The following is a 22112-nucleotide window of genomic DNA, read 5'->3' on the forward strand; positions in this document are numbered from 1 at the left end:
TTGAAACCGGGATCATCATTGGTAGAGAAAAAGGAAACAAACTAGATCAGCTTAAACCGAAAACAAACTGAACCAAAGTTGAGGCAACCAACTTCAGTCCATTTCCCACTCATAACAGGTGACTGCCATTCTTTTTTTTTTTTTTTTAAAAAAAAGGAAAAAAGTTTGAGTGCCAAAAAATTTAAGCACAATAGTTGCGATGCAGCAGTTTAAGGAATCCCCACAGCGATTAGTTCCATCAGGTCTGCGCCATGAAACATTGTGGAAAGAACCAAGTCACTATGTATTAGGATAGTATAAACTGATATCACAAAAGGTATGATACAGATTTTACAGTATAAACTATATGGTGAAATTTGGCAGAGTTAATGGTAACAAATCACAACTAGGAACCCGTAATGATACAACAAAGAGCTGGGTCCAATTTGAAAGAAAGCATATGTCCATCGGGACTTCTATGTGAGGCAATTCAAAGGGATGGAACTGAGCAAGGAGACCTCTAGAAAAGCCAGTGCTTTCTCTTAGTTACTCGAGTTGGAAGATCTACATGCAAAATAATATTTCATCTGTAAATATATCAAAACATGTGACAGCTGTAACCAGTGGCAGAGACAACATCAAGAATTACCATCGGCTCCATATAAGGAATTGTAGTGTACTTCACTCCAAAAGCTTAGCCAAAGCTCTACAATGCAATGATTGGATGTGAACCATAAGACCAAGGAGGTCGCACAATAATGCACATTTTTAGTGCAACCAAAAATAAGCATCATATAGCATGAAAGCTAGAATCATCTAAGAATAAAATAAGATTTGCTGTCTTTTCACCACAAAAAGTTATAATTTAGAGGGAATAGACAAATGTGCATTATAGGTCAGTCCACCAAAAAATATACAGTCCATTCACCAAAGAAAATTTATGGAATAAACATGTAAAGCCTTGCATATGTGATGTAGGACAGATCTGGAGATCTATTAGATTGAAAAGAAGAAGCCTACAGTGTCCACATGAAACCAGCAGCTTCTGGAAGGAATAACTTTTTGCACATATATTGGGTTTCAGCGATCTAGGACTCACTGGAATGGTCTCTTTGAGATTTACAAATGATAGTTCATGGTTCCCAAGCCAAATTATAAGATTTTCTGGATCAGAAGTGACCAAACTCCAAAAGATTAAGTGGTAATTAAGTGACAAATTTCTTTTGATTCGTAGAATTTAGTCATATTAGCGGTCCTTCAGTTAGATGGAAGAGTCTAGTTGAAAAGCTGTCTAGGGTTCATATTACCGAGAGTGTATTTAGACAGCTTGCATAAGGTTGTAGCATAGCTTTTGTTATTTGATTATTAAGATAATTAATTTATCTTAGCAATTTCATGCAATTTCTCCTCCAAAAATCTCTCCTTTAATTCTTCCTCCTTTATTCTTATAGAAGCTTCTATGGGCATCTGCATTATCTGTGCTCATTGATATGAATGCTTGCAAGTCTAATTGAATAGCTTGGAGGTTCTGTTAACAACCATATGACAGATCAGGACTCGTATGACCATCCAGTTTTGCTTTATGCTAGAAATAAATGTACCCCATCTGATCTGAACAGTCATGAGTTTGAAAAAAGGCAAGTTGAAGATGTTGTACATTGTATTTCACAGTTGTATAGTACCGTAGCATTGTAAATGTACTGACATGCTTTATGCTAGAAATAAATGTACCCCGTCTGATCTGAGCAGTCATGAGTTTGAAAAAAGGCATCTTGAAGATGTTGTGCATTGTATTTCACAGTTGTATAGTATGGTATGTATGTGTGTGTGCGTGCATGTGTGTGTGTGTGTGTGTATACATACATACATATCTATATATATATATAAACATGCTATGGCTGGCTATCATCTATTGCAGTTATATCTACTCGAATTATATCAACTCCACAAACCCCACAACCCCACTCCCTTTTAGTGATTGCAGTGTTGCAATATTTCCAGTGCTCAAACTTACATTCCTAACATGTGCATATAACAAATTTGTAATGTCACTGAAAAATCTAATACCATAAATATTATATTTACAAAGTACTAAGACATAACAGGAGGTAATACAGATAAGCTAATATGCAACTTTGATCTTTCTTAATACACTGACAAAAATATTTTCTCCTAATGATTTACAAAACATAAATTAAGATTGAAAATTACTTCCATAGAACCAAACTAGTTTGACCAAAACCGAGATATAAGAATTGTAGAATTTCTTGCACCCCTAGTAAGCTGAAGCTTTTCTTCTTTGCAGTACTCTTAAAGTAAGTGAGAAAGGAAGTACAATTAGACAGTAAATAGAAGAATATTAATGCATCAAAGTAGCAAGGCCAATCATTAAGTATAAAACTGACTAAATTAAACTTCAATCTGGTTATAAAAATATAGACAATCTAGCTTAAGTGGTTTAGAAAAATGCTTAAAAATGGAAACTACACTGTTACTCATCCAAAGGTTGACAGTTGCAACCAAAAAATAAAAAGAAGAGAATCCTGACAGAGATGGTGATAAACATAATTTCTAAATTGAAGAGCACCACAAGATACCAGATATTTGTATGAAAAATGTGCGTATAGGCTTTAAGGTAAATGCAAAATAGATGGATGAAATCATTACAATATTTAGCTTTGTTGGAATTACATTTACAAACATTAACAAAAACATAAAGTTCTTGATTAAAACTAAAAATAGCATAGAACGTGCAATTTCACATGCCAAATAAACAAATGAATCAGTATGATGTTAGATAGATTATTCCTTTACCTCTTGTAGGATTTTGGTCTTTGGGAACGATTTCAATGAGGCAAGTATCTCTAAATGATGTAACCAGACAAATTTTGGCACAAAACTGTAAGGAAGAATAGATGTTAGCGGCTTCCCACAAAATAAATAGTTAAATGATCTTGCCTATTAAAATTCTAGAGACTACATAAGGATGGAAAATAATACATGTATGAAAATAAATTGTAACTTATGAAGTGTTCATTCGTTAATCACTAATACAGTTTAGGTTAACAAAGCAATACATAACTAAAATTTGCAGTGTAGGAAAAGTGATCATCAAGCATTGTGATTATGTAACAAGAGAGTCGCATGTGCACTTACAAGACATCAATAGATACACTGAAATAGTGAATTTTTGCCACTTTGCAAATTATTTGCACAACTCGCCCAAACATAAATAAGAAAATAAAATTCATCTCTCCATTAAAATAGAATAAAAATCTGTTACAACTTAAGAACATAGAAGGTGAACATTGGGGAAAACATGACGGAAATATGGCCAAGAATGTACAGGCATGCAAAGAAATGTTCTTGGAAGTACCAACAAGGATAGAATTTGGATTATGTTAGATTAAAACTTGATAGAGGTCGGATGGATTAAACAACACAAGTTTCAGCATAAGTGGCATTAAGTCACCATTGGCATGGTCAAGAGTGTATCTAATATACTTATAGAGCATATAAAGATTCTTTTTTATATTTTTTGTAATTTATGATTTAGATGGATCATCAGCATCGATGTAGATCACTTTGACCATTATGAGTATCCAGAAGGATCATCGGACTCAATGTGGATCACTTTCACCACCATGAGGACTTGATGTGGATCATGTTGGTCACTACGAGTGGAACTAGACAGAATCTAGGAACAAGATGCGCCACATCAAAAAGTTTAATTATGCATCAAACTTTAAGAGGCGATAACTTAGTCATACAATGCTCGATAGAGATTTTTTTTTTTTAAAATCAAGCGTCTTTTTGAGATCTACAACTTTAGGCTAGCCCCAAAAGACACTGAATCAAACCAAAATTTCATTGTTTGGACTTCGAAATGAGTTGATCAAACCAAAACTTTCTTTTTCGAGAAAGATTTTGATTGAAAGTTATCTTTCAATGTGTGAAGAATTAGGCCAAGCAACAGTGGGCAAAGTTGATGTAGAAGTCGAAATCTATCTTCTATAAAATATTTTTTTCGTGATTTTTTATATTCATCATTTTTTTTTAGAGATCTAGTCCTATTTAAGCTAGGAAGAGGAGTTCAACCCAACTTGTTCAATGGTAGACATCCTTCTAGAAGATAAGAAGAGTATTCCGATCCGAACTGTATAAGGGTGGAACCTCGCTATTATAGATAGGGGCTATGAACCTTAATTTATGATATAAAGAATCAATGAAAAAAAAAGGGACTTAAGCTCTACTTTCACAATTCTTTCATCATATTTTTTTTTCTTTTGAAAGATTCAAGTTGAACTGGTTGAAGAAAATTTTTCTAAGCCCTACTTTCACAATTCTTTTATTATCTTTTTTTTTTTAAAGATTCGAGTTGAACAGGTTGAAGGAAACCTTTTTTCTTCCTGATCGGATCAGTTCGCCACTCATTGAATATTTGCATGACCGAAAAGATGCCAAGCATATTGTAATCATAAAAAAATAAATATTTAAGTCAAATTATGGTGAAAAACATCTTCAAGCTGTTAGCCAGCATTTTTCTTAGCAGAACTGATGCATTTAATTGGACATGAATGGCAAATGAGTACTCAAAATATTTAACCAGGTACAATGTTATTTTTGGATTGAAGAAGGAATAAAAGATGAACATTAAGATGTTTGAGTCATTTAAGTCATCGACATGGAGTTATAATAGATAACTATTATATCCATCATTTATATATTCAATGTTTTAGGGATAAAGAATGCCTTACTTCATCTACTACTATTATTTATATTCTCCAATTCATTCCGTTATCTCAATGGTTGTAGATCTTCAATGTGCATATCTATTATCACTACATCAAATGCAAAAGCCCACCGAGATTCGGTTAGCACACATGGTAAATTGAAAATTATTAAGAAGATAGCATGCATAAATAATAAAACAAAGCATAAACCTTTTTCTGGCAGGTCCTAAACACAGAAAACCAACTTGAAACTGAAATGCAATGTTACCCGGTCTGCAGCTGCCTGTAAAGTCAGGTGATCTCCCCATTCCCCAGATCTGAAGCCATTGACAATTAAAACAAGAAGAGGAATGAGCCAGCTACTGTGCCATGAAATATTACATATATGGTGTCTCACTTAAATTATATTTTATAAAAAACGAAGAGTTGAGAAGTGAAACCTTTTCATATTCCTCAAGTATGTTCTATAGTTCATTGGGACATAGCCTTCATAATTTTTCCTATAATGTTTAAGCTGGAAAAGGGAAAAAGATACCATTATACATTATCATGAACTCAATATAATCTCCAAGAAATAGTCGCAATTTGTGTATCTTGAAAAATAGAAAGTTATCAAAGACAAAGTGTCATGTGATGTTTGTGGCATGCAGATGTTTGTAGAACCTAGCTGTGAGGCATGGAATGTTAGGCTCCTGACTATCACTCAACTGGAAGCTCCATTCATGGATTGCTCGGTTGAGAAATATTAAGGTGTGAGACCACTAATGTAACATTTACCCTAAACGACTTGTTGACTAAGTTATTTACAGAACTTCATGTATAATGAGCCTTAAATTTGTTCTTTAATAAAGAGACACAAGCCAGAAGTCAATTTCCTAGAGTAGATATTTAGATTGAGGAGAGAGAGACGTGCACGGTAGTGTAAAATTTTGTGATGCCACTTGATGAGATCTGAAAATAGAATTCCAGCTTGACGGTAAATCCGGATAGAAGTAGGATGGTCATGATTTTTAGTTACAAGAAATTGGTAGAATTTGATGGAAATTGGATGAGGAATCTGGAATTCATCCTAAAAGCTTGATGGTTAACAGGAGATCTGTACTTTCAGTGTGGTATATAATTGTATACAGAGGTTTATGAGGAATTCATGAAAGCATGGTGAAAGTTGGTGAGTCCATTCCAAAGAAAACTATTTTAGCAAGTGGATTGTATTGACATGCATCCAAACTAGAATCAAGTCAATCAACCCCAAACAAAGTCGTTTGAACAATGCTTTGGATCAAAAAATATGACAAATTTTGACTTTCAATCATGTATCAGATATGGATCAGTAAGTGACCTGTTATGAATCTGAGCTGACACAGAACTAATACCGTATTCATCGAAACTCAACATGCGCTTAAGAAATTTGCTTTAGAAATAAGTTTCTTTTTTGTGTAGCTAATCATCAATTGGTACTTTTAAGGATAATTTGGATGTGGTAGCAAATCACCAACCATTGGTCACTTTATAATATGTTCAGAATATAATCAAGTAACATGTTTATACATATTTCACATGGTTTGTGCTTTGGGTTATTCATAACCCAATTCAGCCTGAGAAACCCAAGAGATCAATAAAATAAATTTAAAGACAATGAGACTCAATCCCAGTGAATATGGATTAGGATTGGATTAAACATTTTGACCCGACTGAAATCTAGATTGGGTCTGGGTTGGGCTGAATCCTGATTCCAAATCAAGTCACTTGCAGCCCTATGTGGACTTAAGCGGGAGCATAGGAGGGAGGTGAAGCCATAAGATAATGTCTGATAGTAGAATTCTGGGTTGATTGTGAATCTGGATGGAAGGAGTATGAGACATTTGAATCTACAGTTATAAAGTATGGTGGAGTTTAGTGCAAATCAGTTATGAAGGATGGTGGAGTTTAATGGCAAATCTGGATGGAGAGTCTGAAGTTCATCTTAAAAGCTTGATGTTAACATAAATGGAGATTTCTATTTTTCGTAAAGTGATGTTAGAGGGGTATGTCATGAAACTTTAGTGAAGACTGGTGACTCGATATTAAAAACCCACCGCAGAGAGATAAGGATCCCTTTTCATTTCAATGGAAACATTCATATTACATATATGAGTCTATCATTATTTAGGGTTTGTTCAGTACCTGCAACTCCCACTTACTTTTAATTGGGGTTACATGGGGGTAGAACTACTAGATCTTGCTAGATCTTAGTCACAAACCAGTGTTTAGTTTGCAGGGACTGCAGTTGCAGCAACTTGCTTTCTACTGTTTGTTTACATATAACTGGAAGCTGCAACTGCAGTTCAACCATTTGTTTGTTCATATAATTGGGAGTATCCAATCATCCCTAAATGGAGAGGTGAGCTTACCCACAAGCCTGCCATGTAATTTAAAACTACCATGAGCTATAAAAATCCAATCAAACAACTATTATGCTCAAAATAAAATTAATACGGTCTACTCAAACAATTTTACATTCAAAAGAATATTTTTGCATTTCCAACCATTTCAGTGCAATCTTTTATATGTTTATTTATTTCTAACTAGTTCTAATCATTTCTAATCTAAGCCAGAATAATATGTATATCCTACAACCTAAAAACCAAATGTTTCTCAACTATGAAGTAATCGAAATTACGTGGAGTTAGGGTCAAGGTTAGGGTTAGATTTTGAGTAGATCAAGCAAAGCCTTGAGGTCGACAGCTATGGAGAGCTCCAAATCATAGAGATTGGTGAAAGCAATGATGGTATGGTAAGGGTTTATGCACAAATTGAGGCTAGGGTTTAGGGCAGACCTAGAGTGGATGAGTGCCTCAACAGGATGTCGATTGGACTTATAGAGGGTGGGAAGTAGGAGAAGGATCTGCAATCAAGGCAGAAGACAAGAAGAAAAGCAAGGAAGAGATGACGGATAAGTGAGAGGATGAGAGAATAAGGAAGCAAATCTCAAGTAGCAGAAGGTGGTTGGCAAAGCTCTAAGGATGGGGATGATGGCCGATGGAAGCTAGAGCATTGGACCAGTGCAAGAGAGAAGAGGGAAGAAGGGTTTCCACAGGAGGTGATGGTAATGTGCCCCAAATCCCAACTGATGTGGTGGTGGAAAGTAAAAGCCCATTAAAAGCCCCTTTTCACTTGCTGCAATTTGCCCTGCAACTGATTCAGCCATAGGACTAGTTGCTGCAAGTGAGAACCCACTGCAACCACAAATACACGGATCCGACTCCACTTGCATGTACCCAAAAACTGGAAAAGGACCACTTCTTGCAAATAGGGTTCACTTACACCCAGTTGCAGGTAACCAAACAGACTCTTAAAATAAACTGGGCAAGTTGTTTCACCAGCCCTTGTTTGACTACCATATTTACAGTTAGTCCTTGGGCAAGTTTTGTTTTACTTCAGTCCTTGACACACAGTTACCCCTCATTATTGCACACAATTGTACCTATTGATTATGCCTGTATAAAATTTGTCAAGCAGGGGACTAAAACTAAAAAGTCATTAAAACCATGGTCCAAGGATAAAATGCCCAGTCAGCAGAGCCAACACATTAAGTGGCACTAGTCCATGGGCCCAAAGTAAATTTTCCCTTAAAATTTTTGAAAAAAGCTAGAAATTGTTGGAAACAAGTGGTTAGCTTGAAAAGCATAAAAAATCTTTCAACAATGAGTGCAGAAGAGCAATAATATGACTGGACTTTAATAAAACCAGCAACTTTTTATCTCACCTTTTGAAATGCCTTCTGTTAATCAGTAGATTTTTTGGCCTAAGTCGTTACATGACTGGTTTCCAGGAGCATCAGTTAACATGTTCAGCATTTTGTCCTAGAGTACTAAAAATAACAGTTACATTTTGGGGAATGTAAAACTAAGGAATCCAGCCAAACTTGCATGACTTTGAGATGAGCACTTTTGAAATAAGTTTTATATTCCTCCATATTATTGTCTGAACATAAAATTTCACCAAATTATCTCCTCAAATCTGCTTGTGATAATTAGATTGATCAGACTCATGCTGTACAACAGTAATACTTCTCTATACATGCACAGACCTTCCCAATCTCCTTTTCCATGTCCGAAACAATCCACTGGAAGGATTCTACTAGCCAAAAGAGTGTTATACATGTCAAGTTTATCCAACATGAGAAAGTAACTTCAGCTTTGTGTGATGACTAAGCAAATATTCCCAAGCAACACCAAATACTCCACATACATTTATTATTTTATTTATACAATGGAATTTCAGTAAAATATTTTCTGGCATTTACATAAAGAAAAAAATAACAAGACAAGCAGCAAGGTTATGCTTTCCTTCTTGCTCAAAAATTAGTGTTATACTAATAGGGTTCTGTCAAGGGCTTGATTATGTCTCTACATCGAACATCTGTATGGCCTCACCAACAAAAATCTCAAGAACCAGTCATAACTTCAAACTAGACATTTCCAATTTTAGTTACAGATAAATAACTAATGCAAGACCCATTACTTCACATAAACTGAAAAAGCACCACTACCAAGAGAATTGGCTGCTATATGGTCCCACAAGTGCCAGCAACATATTACATCACAAAAAATGCCCTCATGACTAAACCTCAAAACACTGGCAGGCAACAACACAAGGCCCATACCAAATATATGGTTCAGCTATGCAGGAAAGAAATTCATTATCATAGCTAATTTGAGCTTTGGAAATGAAAGTAGTAATATTGTTTCAGGTACAAGTTTAAAGAAAAATACAAATGATTTGTAGGTCTATCTGATGTTAGGTCTACATTCAAAATCAACAAGGTAATGGTTTAGAATAATTAACAAAACCAATTTAACCATCAGCCTACATGTCAATTTTTTTGTTCCTACACCAAAAGTCGACAGAGTTAGCTGGTAACTTTAATCACTATTCCCTGACTGTCACCCAAGGACCTCTCTGTGTGTGTGCGCGTGCACATGCAACATGTTTGTGTGGCTGTGTCACTGCAAACATGCAGTATGAGACATTTAGCTACTCAACATTAAGCAATGTAGGGCTTTCTCAAGCTGTTTTTTAATGCTAAGAAATTGCATCCACGCGCGCACGGACGTGCAGCATGTTTGTGTGGCTGTGTCACTGCAAACATGCAGTATGAGACATTTAGCTACTCAACATTAAGCAATGTAGGGCTTTCTCAAGCTGTTTTTTAATGCTAAGAAATTGCATCCATCTTGAACATCCATTTTCACATGCTGGGAGTGGAATCAGGTAGCATGGAGTTGGAAGAAGATAAAGATAGAGAACATATAAAACTATCTATTCAACAGCATCGGTCCCTGCAATTTTTTCTTTTTAAAAAAATTATATTTATAACCAAAGTGTTATACTTATAAAAACAAGACCTAGAACAAGGAGAAAATCAGTGAGACGAGAAACATACCTGCTTTACAACTGCCTGTCTGACATGTTTGTGATAGTCAGGATTGCGAAAAAGCTGATCAGCTAAAGCTCGAAACTGTTTATCAAGGAGTAAAACGCAAAGAACTGTGAATGAATACAGTTACTAGTTGAACAGAACTGCGTATAATTTTCCCATTAAAGTGTAATTTATTGTCTGAATAGCAATAGTGTCACAGTGCAGAGCCAAGCTACTTTTCTTTCTCAGAGTATATTGTTTGTTGTTACAAACCTGGCAATTGCCATCTCCTTCAACTTGCAATTCAGCTAAACCATATGTAGTCAGTCTGATAACAAAAGCTCCAATTCAATAAAGTACATGTAGAATGAAAAGAGAATAGGCGAATTACAAGATGTACATCCAGATGAGATGCTGCATATGTATTAGTGAGCATGAAACACAAGCAGGTTTGACATCAGGCTCGTAAATATGCATTTTAGTGTAAATTCTCAACCACCATGGAACACAGATAAAACCAAATATGCATTCACCATAAGCATATTCTAATTTGCTTAGCTGTTACTTCAAATGCCACACAAGAAATAAACCATCATCCAAATTGATTGATGACTATCACTCCATTTCAGTGTTATTAGAAGGAACCAAAAAGGTGATAACATTAGTTTAAAATTTTCATCTCGGAAATATTGTTTAGATATGTAATGAAATGGCTGCTCGAACTGTGCTCGGGAAAAGAAATATGCAGACTTAAGATACAAATAGTTCTAGAAAGACATGTGAATATCTGAAAATTTAATTTGGATTTGAGTTTGAAACAATAAGCAATATAATTGATGTACGAAACGATATCAAATCCCGTTCCAATTTACCAGAGACCTGTTTATGCACAAATTATACATTATTGATGGATCATACTCTTATATAATAGAGAAGTATAACCTTGCAATCCAAATACATTCTCAGTTATCCATTAGGTGAAATAGAGCCATCAATCTATGATGTCCAAGGTTTGCAGAACCAGAACTGGACCCCATGTTGCTCAGCTGGTGGTACATTTCAGTATGCCTCTGTACCGAGCTTGAACCTCGACACGGCAAAGAAAGTGGGAGACAAGGAGAATGGAGAGGAAAAGAGAGAGACAGACAGAGAGAACAAGTAGGGGAGAGGGAGGGAAGGAGAGGGAGGCCGGCGGAGATGCCAGTGGTGGCCACCGATGGTCTGTCGAGGCCGCTGGTGGTCCATCAAGGACTCTAAAGCTCCATGGAATCCAAACAGACAAAAATTGGAGGAGAGGGAGAGAAATGGATGGATGGGGAGATAGCGGAAAAGCCAGTACCAACATCACCGTAGATTGAAAAAAAGACTAAAACCCGATCAAAATAGGGGTGAGTCATCCTATTCCGATCCACCAAAAGCCACAGGGGAGAATTAGCTGTCCGAGGGCCTCCGCAACCCTCCAGCAGCCACCACCGGCTTCCCCGCCATCTCTCCCTCCATCCGTTCTCTCCCTACGCCCTTCTCTCCATTTTTCTCTATTTGGGCTCCCCTTCCAGAGGCCTCGGTGGCCCTCTGCTAACCTCAATGGGCCACTGCCAGCCTTTTCCTCTCTTTCCTTCCCCCCTCTCTATCTTCCTCTCTTTCCTTCTCCTTCCCTCCAATTTCACTAGTGTTCTAAACTGGACACCAGAACTGCAATGTAGGCCATTGGTACAATTCCGCATGCCCAGAACTGTTCGATTTGAGGCGGTTCAACGAACACCAGTGATGTTTATATCTGAAATCTTACATCCTGGATGAAAACAAACTCGTAAAGCCAACAAAACAGGATAAATTATCCATCACATTTTATGGACCCTTCTTTTCAGAATTGTTCAATTTTTCTGTCTAATAGTTCGGCATAAGTCATAAACATGGATATTTTAAAATTATGTTCAGTTAGCAGTTACCAATCCAAGTAAGACTCTTCCATATACCATTTTTTGTAAAAAGAGACATATTCTACCTCTTTTTTCATTACAAAAGGAAAAAAAAATTTGCCGCAAAACTTGTATGGTTCTCATCTATTAGACAAAATTGAGTCATTAAATGATGAATTATTAACTAATGGATTAATCAGAATCAAATGATGATCGTATGGCACAAAGCAAGATTGTTTCTGTCCTATTAGAAGCATCTGAAAATAATTTTTTTAAAAACAAAAAGGGATATCCTAGACCATCTAAACATGAGCATCTTTACAACTCGAGTCATTCAATAAATGGAAGACCTTGTGATGATGTAAGTGGTGAACTCATCTAGACGATAGGCTAAGATCTTTCCAAGAACTTTCTCAGTTCAGTTTTAGTTGGACAATGTCTCTATGCATTGTAAGAGGATGATGGATGGTAAACAATCCTTAGATCAAGCTTTTTTCCAATCCTCATTTAGTGCCTTCTTCCTTTCCTTCTGTTCTACTTCTATGAAAATCTAAGGTTGGCAATTTCTCTCTATTCCTTTTTCTCTCTTCTTATTTGGCATCTGTTGGGCACTCATTTTTTCCAGCTCTTTTCCTCATTTTATTTCCTCATTTTTGTTTCATTCTTCTCAAAAGCAGAACAATGGCAAAATAAACAAATAGCACCTTTCAATTTTCCCTTCTTTTCTATAGTTACGAGACCTCTATTTATCTTGGATATCTTATCTAAACTCTCCTTTTACCCTTTTCTAAACCTGCATACAAAGAGTTAGATAATTGTCAATCCTGCAACCCTAGCAATAAAATTCTCCACTTTTCAAACTTCAATATTTCTTTCTCAAAACCTTTTGAACTACCATCAATTATGGCAGATATCAGTTAGAATTACCTTAAAGTTCAATTTCTTATGGGAAATGCAATCTTTATTTTAGGTCCTCTATTAGATGCTTTTAAAACCAGCATGGTGCTTCCTAGCATGCCGGAGAAAATCAGGGCTCACACCGGCATACCCTTTTAATCCACTTATAATCTTGTTCCATCAATTACCTTAAGAAATAATAATTTCAACCCACTATGAGATTGTCTCACTCAACTATATAAAGAAAGTTCAACATAAAATGGTATTTAAAGAGGTAAGAACCTATAATTTGACACCAACACTTTTTTCGCTCAACTGGTATGACATAAGCTCCTAACCTCATAAATCATGCCCATCAGCATTGCATGAAGAGAATGCAAGAAACAGATTTGGACATGATCCAAGCATTTTACCTGGCATTGGGGTGGGGGTGGGGGACAAGGAACAGGGACACATAGGGAAAATATAATTTTAATCAAATCATATACTGATAGATGACCTAGCAGCTAGATAGACCTAAGAGACATGGGGTAGTTACTACGTTCAGGCAACACTAAGGTTTCACTTACGGCTAAGTAGATATCAGCATTTTACTGGTAGTAGAAGACAACACTAAGGTTCACGCAACTATGTCATATGATGGCACCATATCCGCAAACTTTTAAGAAAAATGTTTTCCATAGCTGCTTTAAATAAGCAAAATTATATGGCATATTAATGTGGTGGTGGTGGTTTTTGGGGTGGTGGTGGGGGACATTGCTTGACTTGTAGTGTGTATGTCACTGAATTTATGTCATAGGATGATCAATATTATCTAATTATATCTAAAAACTTAATTGTGCATCAAGGATGCTAGATCTATGGCTGCTTGAACTACTCTAACTTATCCCATCATGTATTCAATATAACTGAGTTTAAAAAATGTCAAGCATAATAATGTGTTATAACAAAAAATCTGAGTTGTTGTTGCCACATGTCAATGTGCTAGAGAGGATACAAAATGGCATGTTACCTGATTCTGACACTAGGTGCTTTGGAACATGCCATGAGGTCGAAGAAAACTAAAGAGGAAAAAAAAAGAAATAAAAGAATGAAAAGAAAAAGGAAAGTAGCAGCAAGTATTAAATTTGATACATAGTCTAATATGGCATGTCTCAAACACTTCCATCATGTTAATTTAGTGGATTAGCATCTTGATGCAGGACAAACCAAAAGCTGAAGCAGAAAGGTTGGCTAATCTCAACATCATAACTTCATAATTTTACATTTCAGCATAGAAAAAAAATGAACATAAAGTCATAAATAAATAGGCTGCTGGCTTATAGGCAATTTCCTCACTACTCAGCAATCAGCATCTTTTTTTTTCCTTAACTGACTACTGATATAAAACATTCCCTTCATACCACAGACTTGCTATTTTCTCTGCTAAAAACATCTCATTAGATTTGGTTCCTTTTAGTCACCATCTGCAGAAAATAATGGCATATAATTTCATCATGGGCTTCACTGGGCTTTTGCTAAAGTGATGGGAGTAGATGATTACAAGTAGATTTCGTTTTAGATCTCTCTCTAATCAATCCAGATCCAAGAACATAATTGTATTGAAGACTGCACAAAACAAATGTTATCACTGAAGCATTAAATTAGTACACTAAATTCCACACAGATCAAACATAAGTACACTATCTATCAAAAGAAACAAAGAAAGAAAAAAGGAAAAAAAAAAAGCATATTAAGAGAAGATATTGCACTATTACCTTTCTAGTAGCCGTTCATGATCTAAGGTTGCATTATCAACATCAGGAATTTCACCATTAACTCGAGGTGTGTGCTGTCAAATAAAGGACAATAACCCCTAGGTGTTAGCACTAAGAGGTTGGCAATCTCACAAAATGTTTACTAAAATCTAAAACTATAGTTAGAAAATATAGGCAACATTTCAAGTTATATATAAGCATGCACATTTATTAATAATGAGTATGGGGTGCAGATTTTGGTGGGGGGACAGGGGGACACGCGCACGCGTGCACCCACACACACAGAGAGACTTAAGAATATTGACAAGGCAACGCCTGTAATTACTAATTTAATATGTAACCGCCTGGAATTGTACTGAAAGAGGTCATACCGGAATGGAGTCCAAATGAGATAGGCGCTTTCCAAGATTTCTTTCATTTTTCTGATTTGCTTCCGCTAAAATGCTGCCAATAGTTATGTCATCCTCGGTATCCTGCAAACTGCTGCTCAGACTTGAACTAGAGCTTTTCGAAATTTGGTCAGGTTGTTCAGACATGCTATCTTAAAGAGAGCATTTGCTGAAAAGCACTATAGCTCACTCAGCATCAAATAATATATCTGTCTTTGTCTGATAGAAGACAAATGTTGAGTAAAGTAAATTAGATGGCATACATTAGCATACAGAATGAAAGCAAAATGCACCACTTTAATATAAAGCAGACAACAACTTGCAAAACAAACAACTAGAACTTATCGCAGAGGAGAGAGGGGGGGGCAGCGGGGGGGGGGGGGGGGGTGTGCCTAGAAAAGCTGATTGGCAAACACCAATAAAAACTCCTGCGAGATACATGTATCTTATGCTGAAGTCATCTCTGTCTCACCTTAGCAGTTTAGAAGTTAATACTCAACTAGGTATTTATGTAAAAACCTCTATAGACCCAACAGTCATTGAGTCAAATAAGATTGCAACAATCCGAAAAGCTCGCTGCTTCTTACAATAATAGTATATAAATTAAGAGGAGAATCGTGGAAAATACTAGATTAATTTAATCAACTAGTTTATCTGATGATATTTGAATAATAAGGAAAATGCCAAATAATTGGATAATAAATTGCCAAAATTATTTGTAAGAAAAACAATACAACCAAAGTGCAGTAATTAACACAGAATTCACATTTAAAAACTACAGTATGTGGTTAAATTGGTTATAGGACCAGGTTATTGGACAAATAAATAAGAAAACTAAGGAGTGTATGTAAATTACCATGGCTTATGTTTTTCCCAATTAAGCAACCAAAGGATGAGCTTGTATAGGGTGTAAAAGTATATAATGGTTTATGAGACTTAAAGAAGCGTTACAGAGGCCCCCAGCTATCTCAAACTCTCAAGGAATTCCCACAGAGCTGGACTCCTATTAATGTAACAAAACTTACCAAGGCAACCCTCTGAATTCTAGAGTCTACCAAATAAGGACCTTTATTTTCCAATAAAAAGTAGTTATAGGAAGCATAAATACTTCCTACTGTATTCCAAGAAGGTACCCGATAATGTGTGGTTTTCCAAAATTAATTGGAGTTGTGGAAGCTACAGGATTTTGGGAAGAATAGTAGTATAAGCATTGAATTTTGTCATTACCAATCTTGATCAATGGATGTGTATGGCAGGTTCTTTCTATTGCCTATTGCTATGTTAGGCACAAGTATAAAAAGAATGAATTAAGAGAGCCAGTTTTAGAGGAGAGGCCACTTATTTTATGGAACTTTTTTTAAAATCTTTTAGTTAAATATTTCATATGTGTTGTTGGTTGTGATTGAAGAGATCTTCAGAAAACTGTGTGAATAAATAGCTCCTGTTAGCTGTTCCTAAAACAAACTAAAAGAATTTATTATACAGAAGATGTTTCTAATCACCTTTGGGTTATATTGTTTATATCTTAAAATAGTAAAAATGAATATTTTTAGAATTTGGACATTGACCTATTTTGCATGTTGGAAGTCCATTTTCTTCTCCTGTCAAATTCGGTCTTTTTGGAATCTATGTTTGCAGGTGCTACTTATCTTTGATTGCAGTCTCATATTAGATGAACAATATTATTTCTTGGACTTCATTTGCAATAGATTGTTCCCAAAAGAGGGGTTTAATTTCATTTTTTTATGCAAGATGCTTTCTCTTCAATTCAAAATTTTCATTTATATGCTTCTTTCTAGTATACAGAGTTTAATTATTAAAATTAAAGAATAGATAGAAACTTGACATAATTTAAACACAAAAGAAACTATTGTACCAATAGTAACGCTAGTAATTGACATAATGGCATTTGTTAATATAGTTCTTTAGGTGCCCCCTCCCCCTTCCCAACCTCAAAAATAATCCTGGCTCTGCCCTTGATGATATATGTAATGAAAGAAGTAATATGGTAAGTGTTAAGGAAAAATAGCATAGTGCAGAGATTTTTAACATGAAGACTATGATATTTAGCAAACATGAAAAGGAATTTTAAAGCCATTTTGATCCTAAAGTATATTATTTTGTTTACTTTAACATACATTTATTAGCTGTTAATATCCATAAGAGTTTAGGGTGTATATTATTAAGAAACATAAAATATAAATACATGAGAGAAATTAAGGCCCTATTTGGTTGGGGAATAATTTTGTCATGGTAGGTGGAGCGAGGAATAGCTTGACATAGAATTTGGAGGGATAAAGTCGATCTGCTATATTTTGACATTTTGGCAGAATATATTTATCCAACTCGTGAGAGATAATTGGCTCCTTAAATTCTTATTTTACCCTTCATAAATAAAATAAAATGGAAATGAACAAGAAAAAGCTGGTTACTCCAACACACCGCCATCTCTCCCCACCCAAACAAAGCACCCCAATCTCAGATTATCTCACAACCAAGCATAGCCTTAGAGAGTTGGGTTGAAAGGTAGATTGAAGTTCACAAAGAGAAGTTTAGGAGTTTGAATATTACAAAGTGGGCATTCTTAAATGAAGTATATAGAATGCAATTTTAGTTGAAATAAACATGAGTTTCCAGTCAAATTTATGGGCAATAGATAATGTGAATTATCTTAATCTTGTCTTGTCCAGCATACGATACTATCTTGACCTCATATTGGTACATACCACATGCTGCATTGACTCGCATTGATAGAGGGTATAACCCAGTATGGCAAACCATGACTACATATGGGGAGCATACCACATCTCTGACCATACTGATATGTGAACAATGAGAGGAGATAGATTTCAAACATTGACCCACACATGCATGTTAACACACACAAGCACATGTGTGAGAAATTTAGAACTGTTAAAACTAAAAGAGATATATGGAAGAGCAATAAAAATAAATATACACATGCATGTAGTTATGTATGTGAGTGATGGTTTTGGGAGGGGGGGTGTGGGCAAGATAGGGTAGGGTGTTTTTTATGCATGGGGACATAATGTGTGACCAATCATATCTTTGAGATTTAAGGAAAAAGTTTGACATAATAGTGACGCATGCAATATTAAACTAGTCAAAGTGTAAAGCAATCAAGGGGGTCTAGAAGCATAACATGAGCTTCATAAAGATCAAAATACAAGGGTAAATGTAAGGTAGAAACCATGAAAAACTAAAGTAGTAACAGCATGTGAGATCATGTCGAAGATTCCCCATGACAGACTAGTTTGGAAAAGCAATAGGTTTTTTGAGGATAAATAGGTTTTAAATCAAATAGGCTTGATTTTGGGTAGGTTTAGTTGGGATAAGACCTGCTTGATAACAATTTGCACTCACATTTTCCTTTGTCTTTGGGCCATTTGATAACCAATAATAATATTAAATTATTTTAATATTATATTAAATACATTAAACTAACCAATTAATAAAGAATATAATAGTATAATATGATATAGTATTGCACTATATATATTATAAATGCATGGGTATAGCATGAGGATGAAGTAGGTGTTTGGTTGTTATCCCTTGGTTAAGCAGGGGGATAAAGGGAGGTTATACTTTTTTCTAAACTAAGTGTCAGATGAATAGCTCACCTTTATTGTGTAAAATATGCCATATCTAATGATCTTATAGTCTACAAGAAAGCTAGAGGGACCAAAAAGAAAAAGGATGTTGAGGTTATGCTTATGTACTCGAGCTTATTCCAGTTGATGCATCAAAAGATGATATAGGTTTGTTATGGAATTGGAATTCAACCTTTCAAATCAGATGTGCTCTTTTCTTTGGAGGTGTTATATTAGATGTGCTTATTCTTCCTTGTTTTTCTTATCCTTTCTTCTTTGTTTGATGGGTCAGAATTCATAGGCATCCTTTATTTTCTCCGTCATATCACCTTTGCTGTCACTTCTTTTTCTATAAGAGATTTCCCCTTCAAAAAACTTGGCATGCAAAATTCTCATAACGAGGCACTTCAAAGAGAGACGCTACTCATTCCAAAGGAAAATGAATGACAGAATTCTGGAGGGATATACAACAGCCTGCTGACATGACATAGACATACTTTTCTTTTGTGATCAAGATGCTTGGAAGCCTCATGGTTAACGAAAAATAAAGATTGTTCATTATCTTACCATTATCTCTGATAAAAGATACATCCCAGCTTTTTCCAGGGAAACATATTTTTCCACTAGATAACACATAAAATTGTCAAATTCTGGCTTCTAATTATATTCATTAAAACACTGTTTACGAAAACCAGCATCAAAATAATCTTTTAGGGCATTTTGGGTTTTCTCCCAAAATAAATTGCCACAGAAACTATATAAATCAACATAAAAGATCCTTTCTTTATTTTCATTTTCTTTCGGAAACACAAATAGCACCATCAAACCTCTACATGAAAAAATAAAAAACTTAATATCCCAGCCAAATTTCCAGACTCGCTCCAATCTAACCCAATCGATCTCTCTACCAACAACAATTCCTGATTGATACTTTAAGGACTTCCATGATTAAGACCCAATCTGAAACTGAGATATCAAAAACACAGACAGCAGATTAATCACTAAATCTTATCACAACTCTAAATATGATCAAATTACTAGTATTTCTTACAGAGAAAAAAAAATAAAGAACAACAAAACTCTACGAAAGAAGCTCCTTCGACGAGGAAAAGCAGCAAAAGGTAATAAATTCTCCAAGAGATCAAAAATCTTACGAACTTACGAGTTTTAGTGCGGTAGGGGTGAATTCGAGATCAAGGTTGCGGTTTCTTTCTTCTTCGCTTCCGAAAGGAAAGGAACGAGAGCTCCCTCGCGTCTCTTCGGAGATATCCTCGCAGGCACCGAGAGCTACGCCCAGGATAAATCTTTGTCTTCGTGATCGTATCCCAACCTTGATCAAGGCCATCCAATCAGTGATCCCCTCTCCAAATTTACGGATGAAAATGATAGGAATATTATCCCTCTAACTCTATTTTCATATCTAAATTAATTTAGATATCAATAAAAATTTAAAAATCCAATCAATATTTATATTTATATTTAATAAAAAAATATAAATATAAATAAATAACTACCCACTCAGAATCTATTAATAATCTTATATAATTTTATATATTATTAATTATTTTTTTAAAAATATATAACTATATAAAAATTTAATAATACTTTTAATACTATAATTTTAAAATTTAATCATTTAAATTATTTTTATAATTTCAACTATATTTTTGATAAATAAATTATATTGATATCTATTAAAAATAAATTTTTATATTTAAATAATATTTATATTTATATTTATTAAATAAAATAAATATAGATATGAATATACGGTCCTCCAATCCGCATCCGTTCCCATTTAAGCTCTAGTCCTCTTTGTCGAGTGATGGCATGGATTCTTAGCTTTGAAGCCGTTGTCTTTGTTGTTCTCCTTCCCGTGAAAAATCTAAGAGGTTGACTGAAATTAAAGTATGCGGACAAGATAGCGAATGATTAAAACATATTGGATGTTCTCATTGTGCGAGACACCGAGCACGACATCCTTTCGTTAATCCACACGTGTGTAGCCACATGTCAATGCGTGGGTGTTGTCACGCGAAAGTAATTATGGGTTGGACCAGGTCCTCGTGGACTCATCCAACCGCAAAGTATGCACAGATACAGAAAGAATACACTACACACATGGTTAGGTGTGTTGCTTCAGGGTTGTAGACTCGTGTAATTTGGGATGTAGAACTAGCACGTGGCATATTCTTTAGCAAAACTAGACTCCCGGGAGATGAGGTGATATTTTTGTTTATGAAAAAGTGGAATATAATATGATCAAAAAGAACTTAGAAGTTCAATGCTTTTTAGGAAAGGAGCTTGCGTTTGTTGTGTGTTAATTTGTATTGTTTAAGAGAAAATAAGCTTGTATCTAACTTCTTGTTTTAATGTTGTTCATGAGATTAATCTAATTTGATTTCTGGGCATGTTAATTGTTTGACTTTAGAAAGAATTATACATCTCTGCACATTTGTCGGAATACATTCGGTCTTTTTCAAGCGGCTCTTGGAAGTGCACAGGAGGTTTTCTCAGGTTCACAGGAGAGTATATATAATTTTTGTTTATTTTGACATTGAAGCGGCCTAACATGGAGAGTCATATCCATTTATAAGTATCTAATTCAATCCAACTTTATTGGACCATTCAACCGACCACCGATTCTGACTCTACATCAATCTTATAAATATAATACTCTGATTAACAATCAACTAACCGACCGACAGTCGACTAATATTAATCAATAACCAACAACTTGGTTAATCTCCGATCGAAGACCATCGGCATATCAGAGTTACCGACCGATGCTCATTCGGATCTCCAGAACTACCGACTTATCACTATTATTGATATATAATCGGCTTATCTTCTCAACACATCTAACCATTATAAACGGTTATCGACTACGTGTCACAATCATTAGTGGGCATAAACGACCCATTAACTCCATGATTATGGTTCGATAATTTAGCGTCATAAAAAGTGGGACAACGTGCTCGACAGTTACATCAGAATCATCTATAAATGAAAAGGTAAATGAGCAGCATGGATATGGTAATTTTGGATTGAGACTCTGTCATTTCAAATACTCTTATCTGCTGTTCATCACTTTCTGCTGACAACACTCGACAGGATCAGTGAGACAGTCTTCCCGTCGGAAAGATGTTCCTCCCCCATCTCCAGTGGTAAGGCCCAGTTCTTCGCATCCTGTGGTCACTACGGACGCGTAAATTGCTGCGCTCATGCGGCAAATGAAGGTTTTGACGGAGGTGGTTCAAAGCCTCCAGCAGCAGTAGCAACCATCGATGGAGGAGCCGGTGGCTCATTCCGTGTCATCTAGGCACAACTGCCGTCCTCTATGGTGCTCATCTTTTTCTTCTCCAGAGTGGCGACCGTCTCGACACCCTCATCGAGACGGACAGCCATGTTTTTGACACTCCTACC

At 35.5% G+C, this 22112-nt stretch overlaps 1 protein-coding gene across 6 annotated transcripts; it reads right to left on the bottom strand.

The window, feature by feature from the left end:
* Window positions 1-259: 259 nt before the first annotated feature.
* LOC105059852 (OVARIAN TUMOR DOMAIN-containing deubiquitinating enzyme 11) lies at window positions 260-20019 on the bottom strand. Of its 6 annotated transcripts, none has more exons than XM_073244238.1 (11): window positions 19849-20011; window positions 15058-15244; window positions 14687-14760; window positions 14484-14537; window positions 10387-10441; window positions 10138-10212; window positions 5153-5226; window positions 4981-5029; window positions 2794-2878; window positions 629-685; window positions 260-543 (listed from the first exon to the last, which is right to left on the bottom strand). In XM_073244238.1, the coding sequence occupies exons 2-11, from the start codon at window positions 15220-15222 to the stop codon at window positions 500-502; spliced, it is 732 nt and encodes a 243-aa protein (XP_073100339.1). In that variant the 5' UTR covers window positions 15223-15244; window positions 19849-20011; the 3' UTR covers window positions 260-499. The 6 variants fall into 6 exon arrangements, 5 of the variants coding, with proteins under 5 accessions (XP_073100339.1, XP_073100340.1, XP_073100338.1 ...); XM_073244239.1 differs by having other exon boundaries at window positions 15058-15254; XM_073244237.1 differs by having other exon boundaries at window positions 15058-15294; window positions 19849-20008.
* Window positions 20020-22112: the final 2093 nt, after the last annotated feature.

Source organism: Elaeis guineensis, chromosome 10 (genome assembly GCF_000442705.2).
Source record: "Elaeis guineensis isolate ETL-2024a chromosome 10, EG11, whole genome shotgun sequence".
Lineage (NCBI taxonomy): Eukaryota > Viridiplantae > Streptophyta > Magnoliopsida > Arecales > Arecaceae > Elaeis > Elaeis guineensis.

Coding starts and splice junctions, on each gene's coding strand:
- LOC105059852 (XM_073244238.1), bottom strand. CDS start 15,222: ATGTCTGAACAACCTGACCAAATTTCGAAAAGCTCTAGTTCAAGTCTG. Junction 14,761..15,057: donor CTCATTTGGACTCCATTCCG/GTATGACCTCTT, acceptor TTTATTTGACAG/CACACACCTCGAGTTAATGG. Junction 14,538..14,686: donor CATGAACGGCTACTAGAAAG/GTAATAGTGCAA, acceptor TGTTTTGTGCAG/TCTTCAATACAATTATGTTC.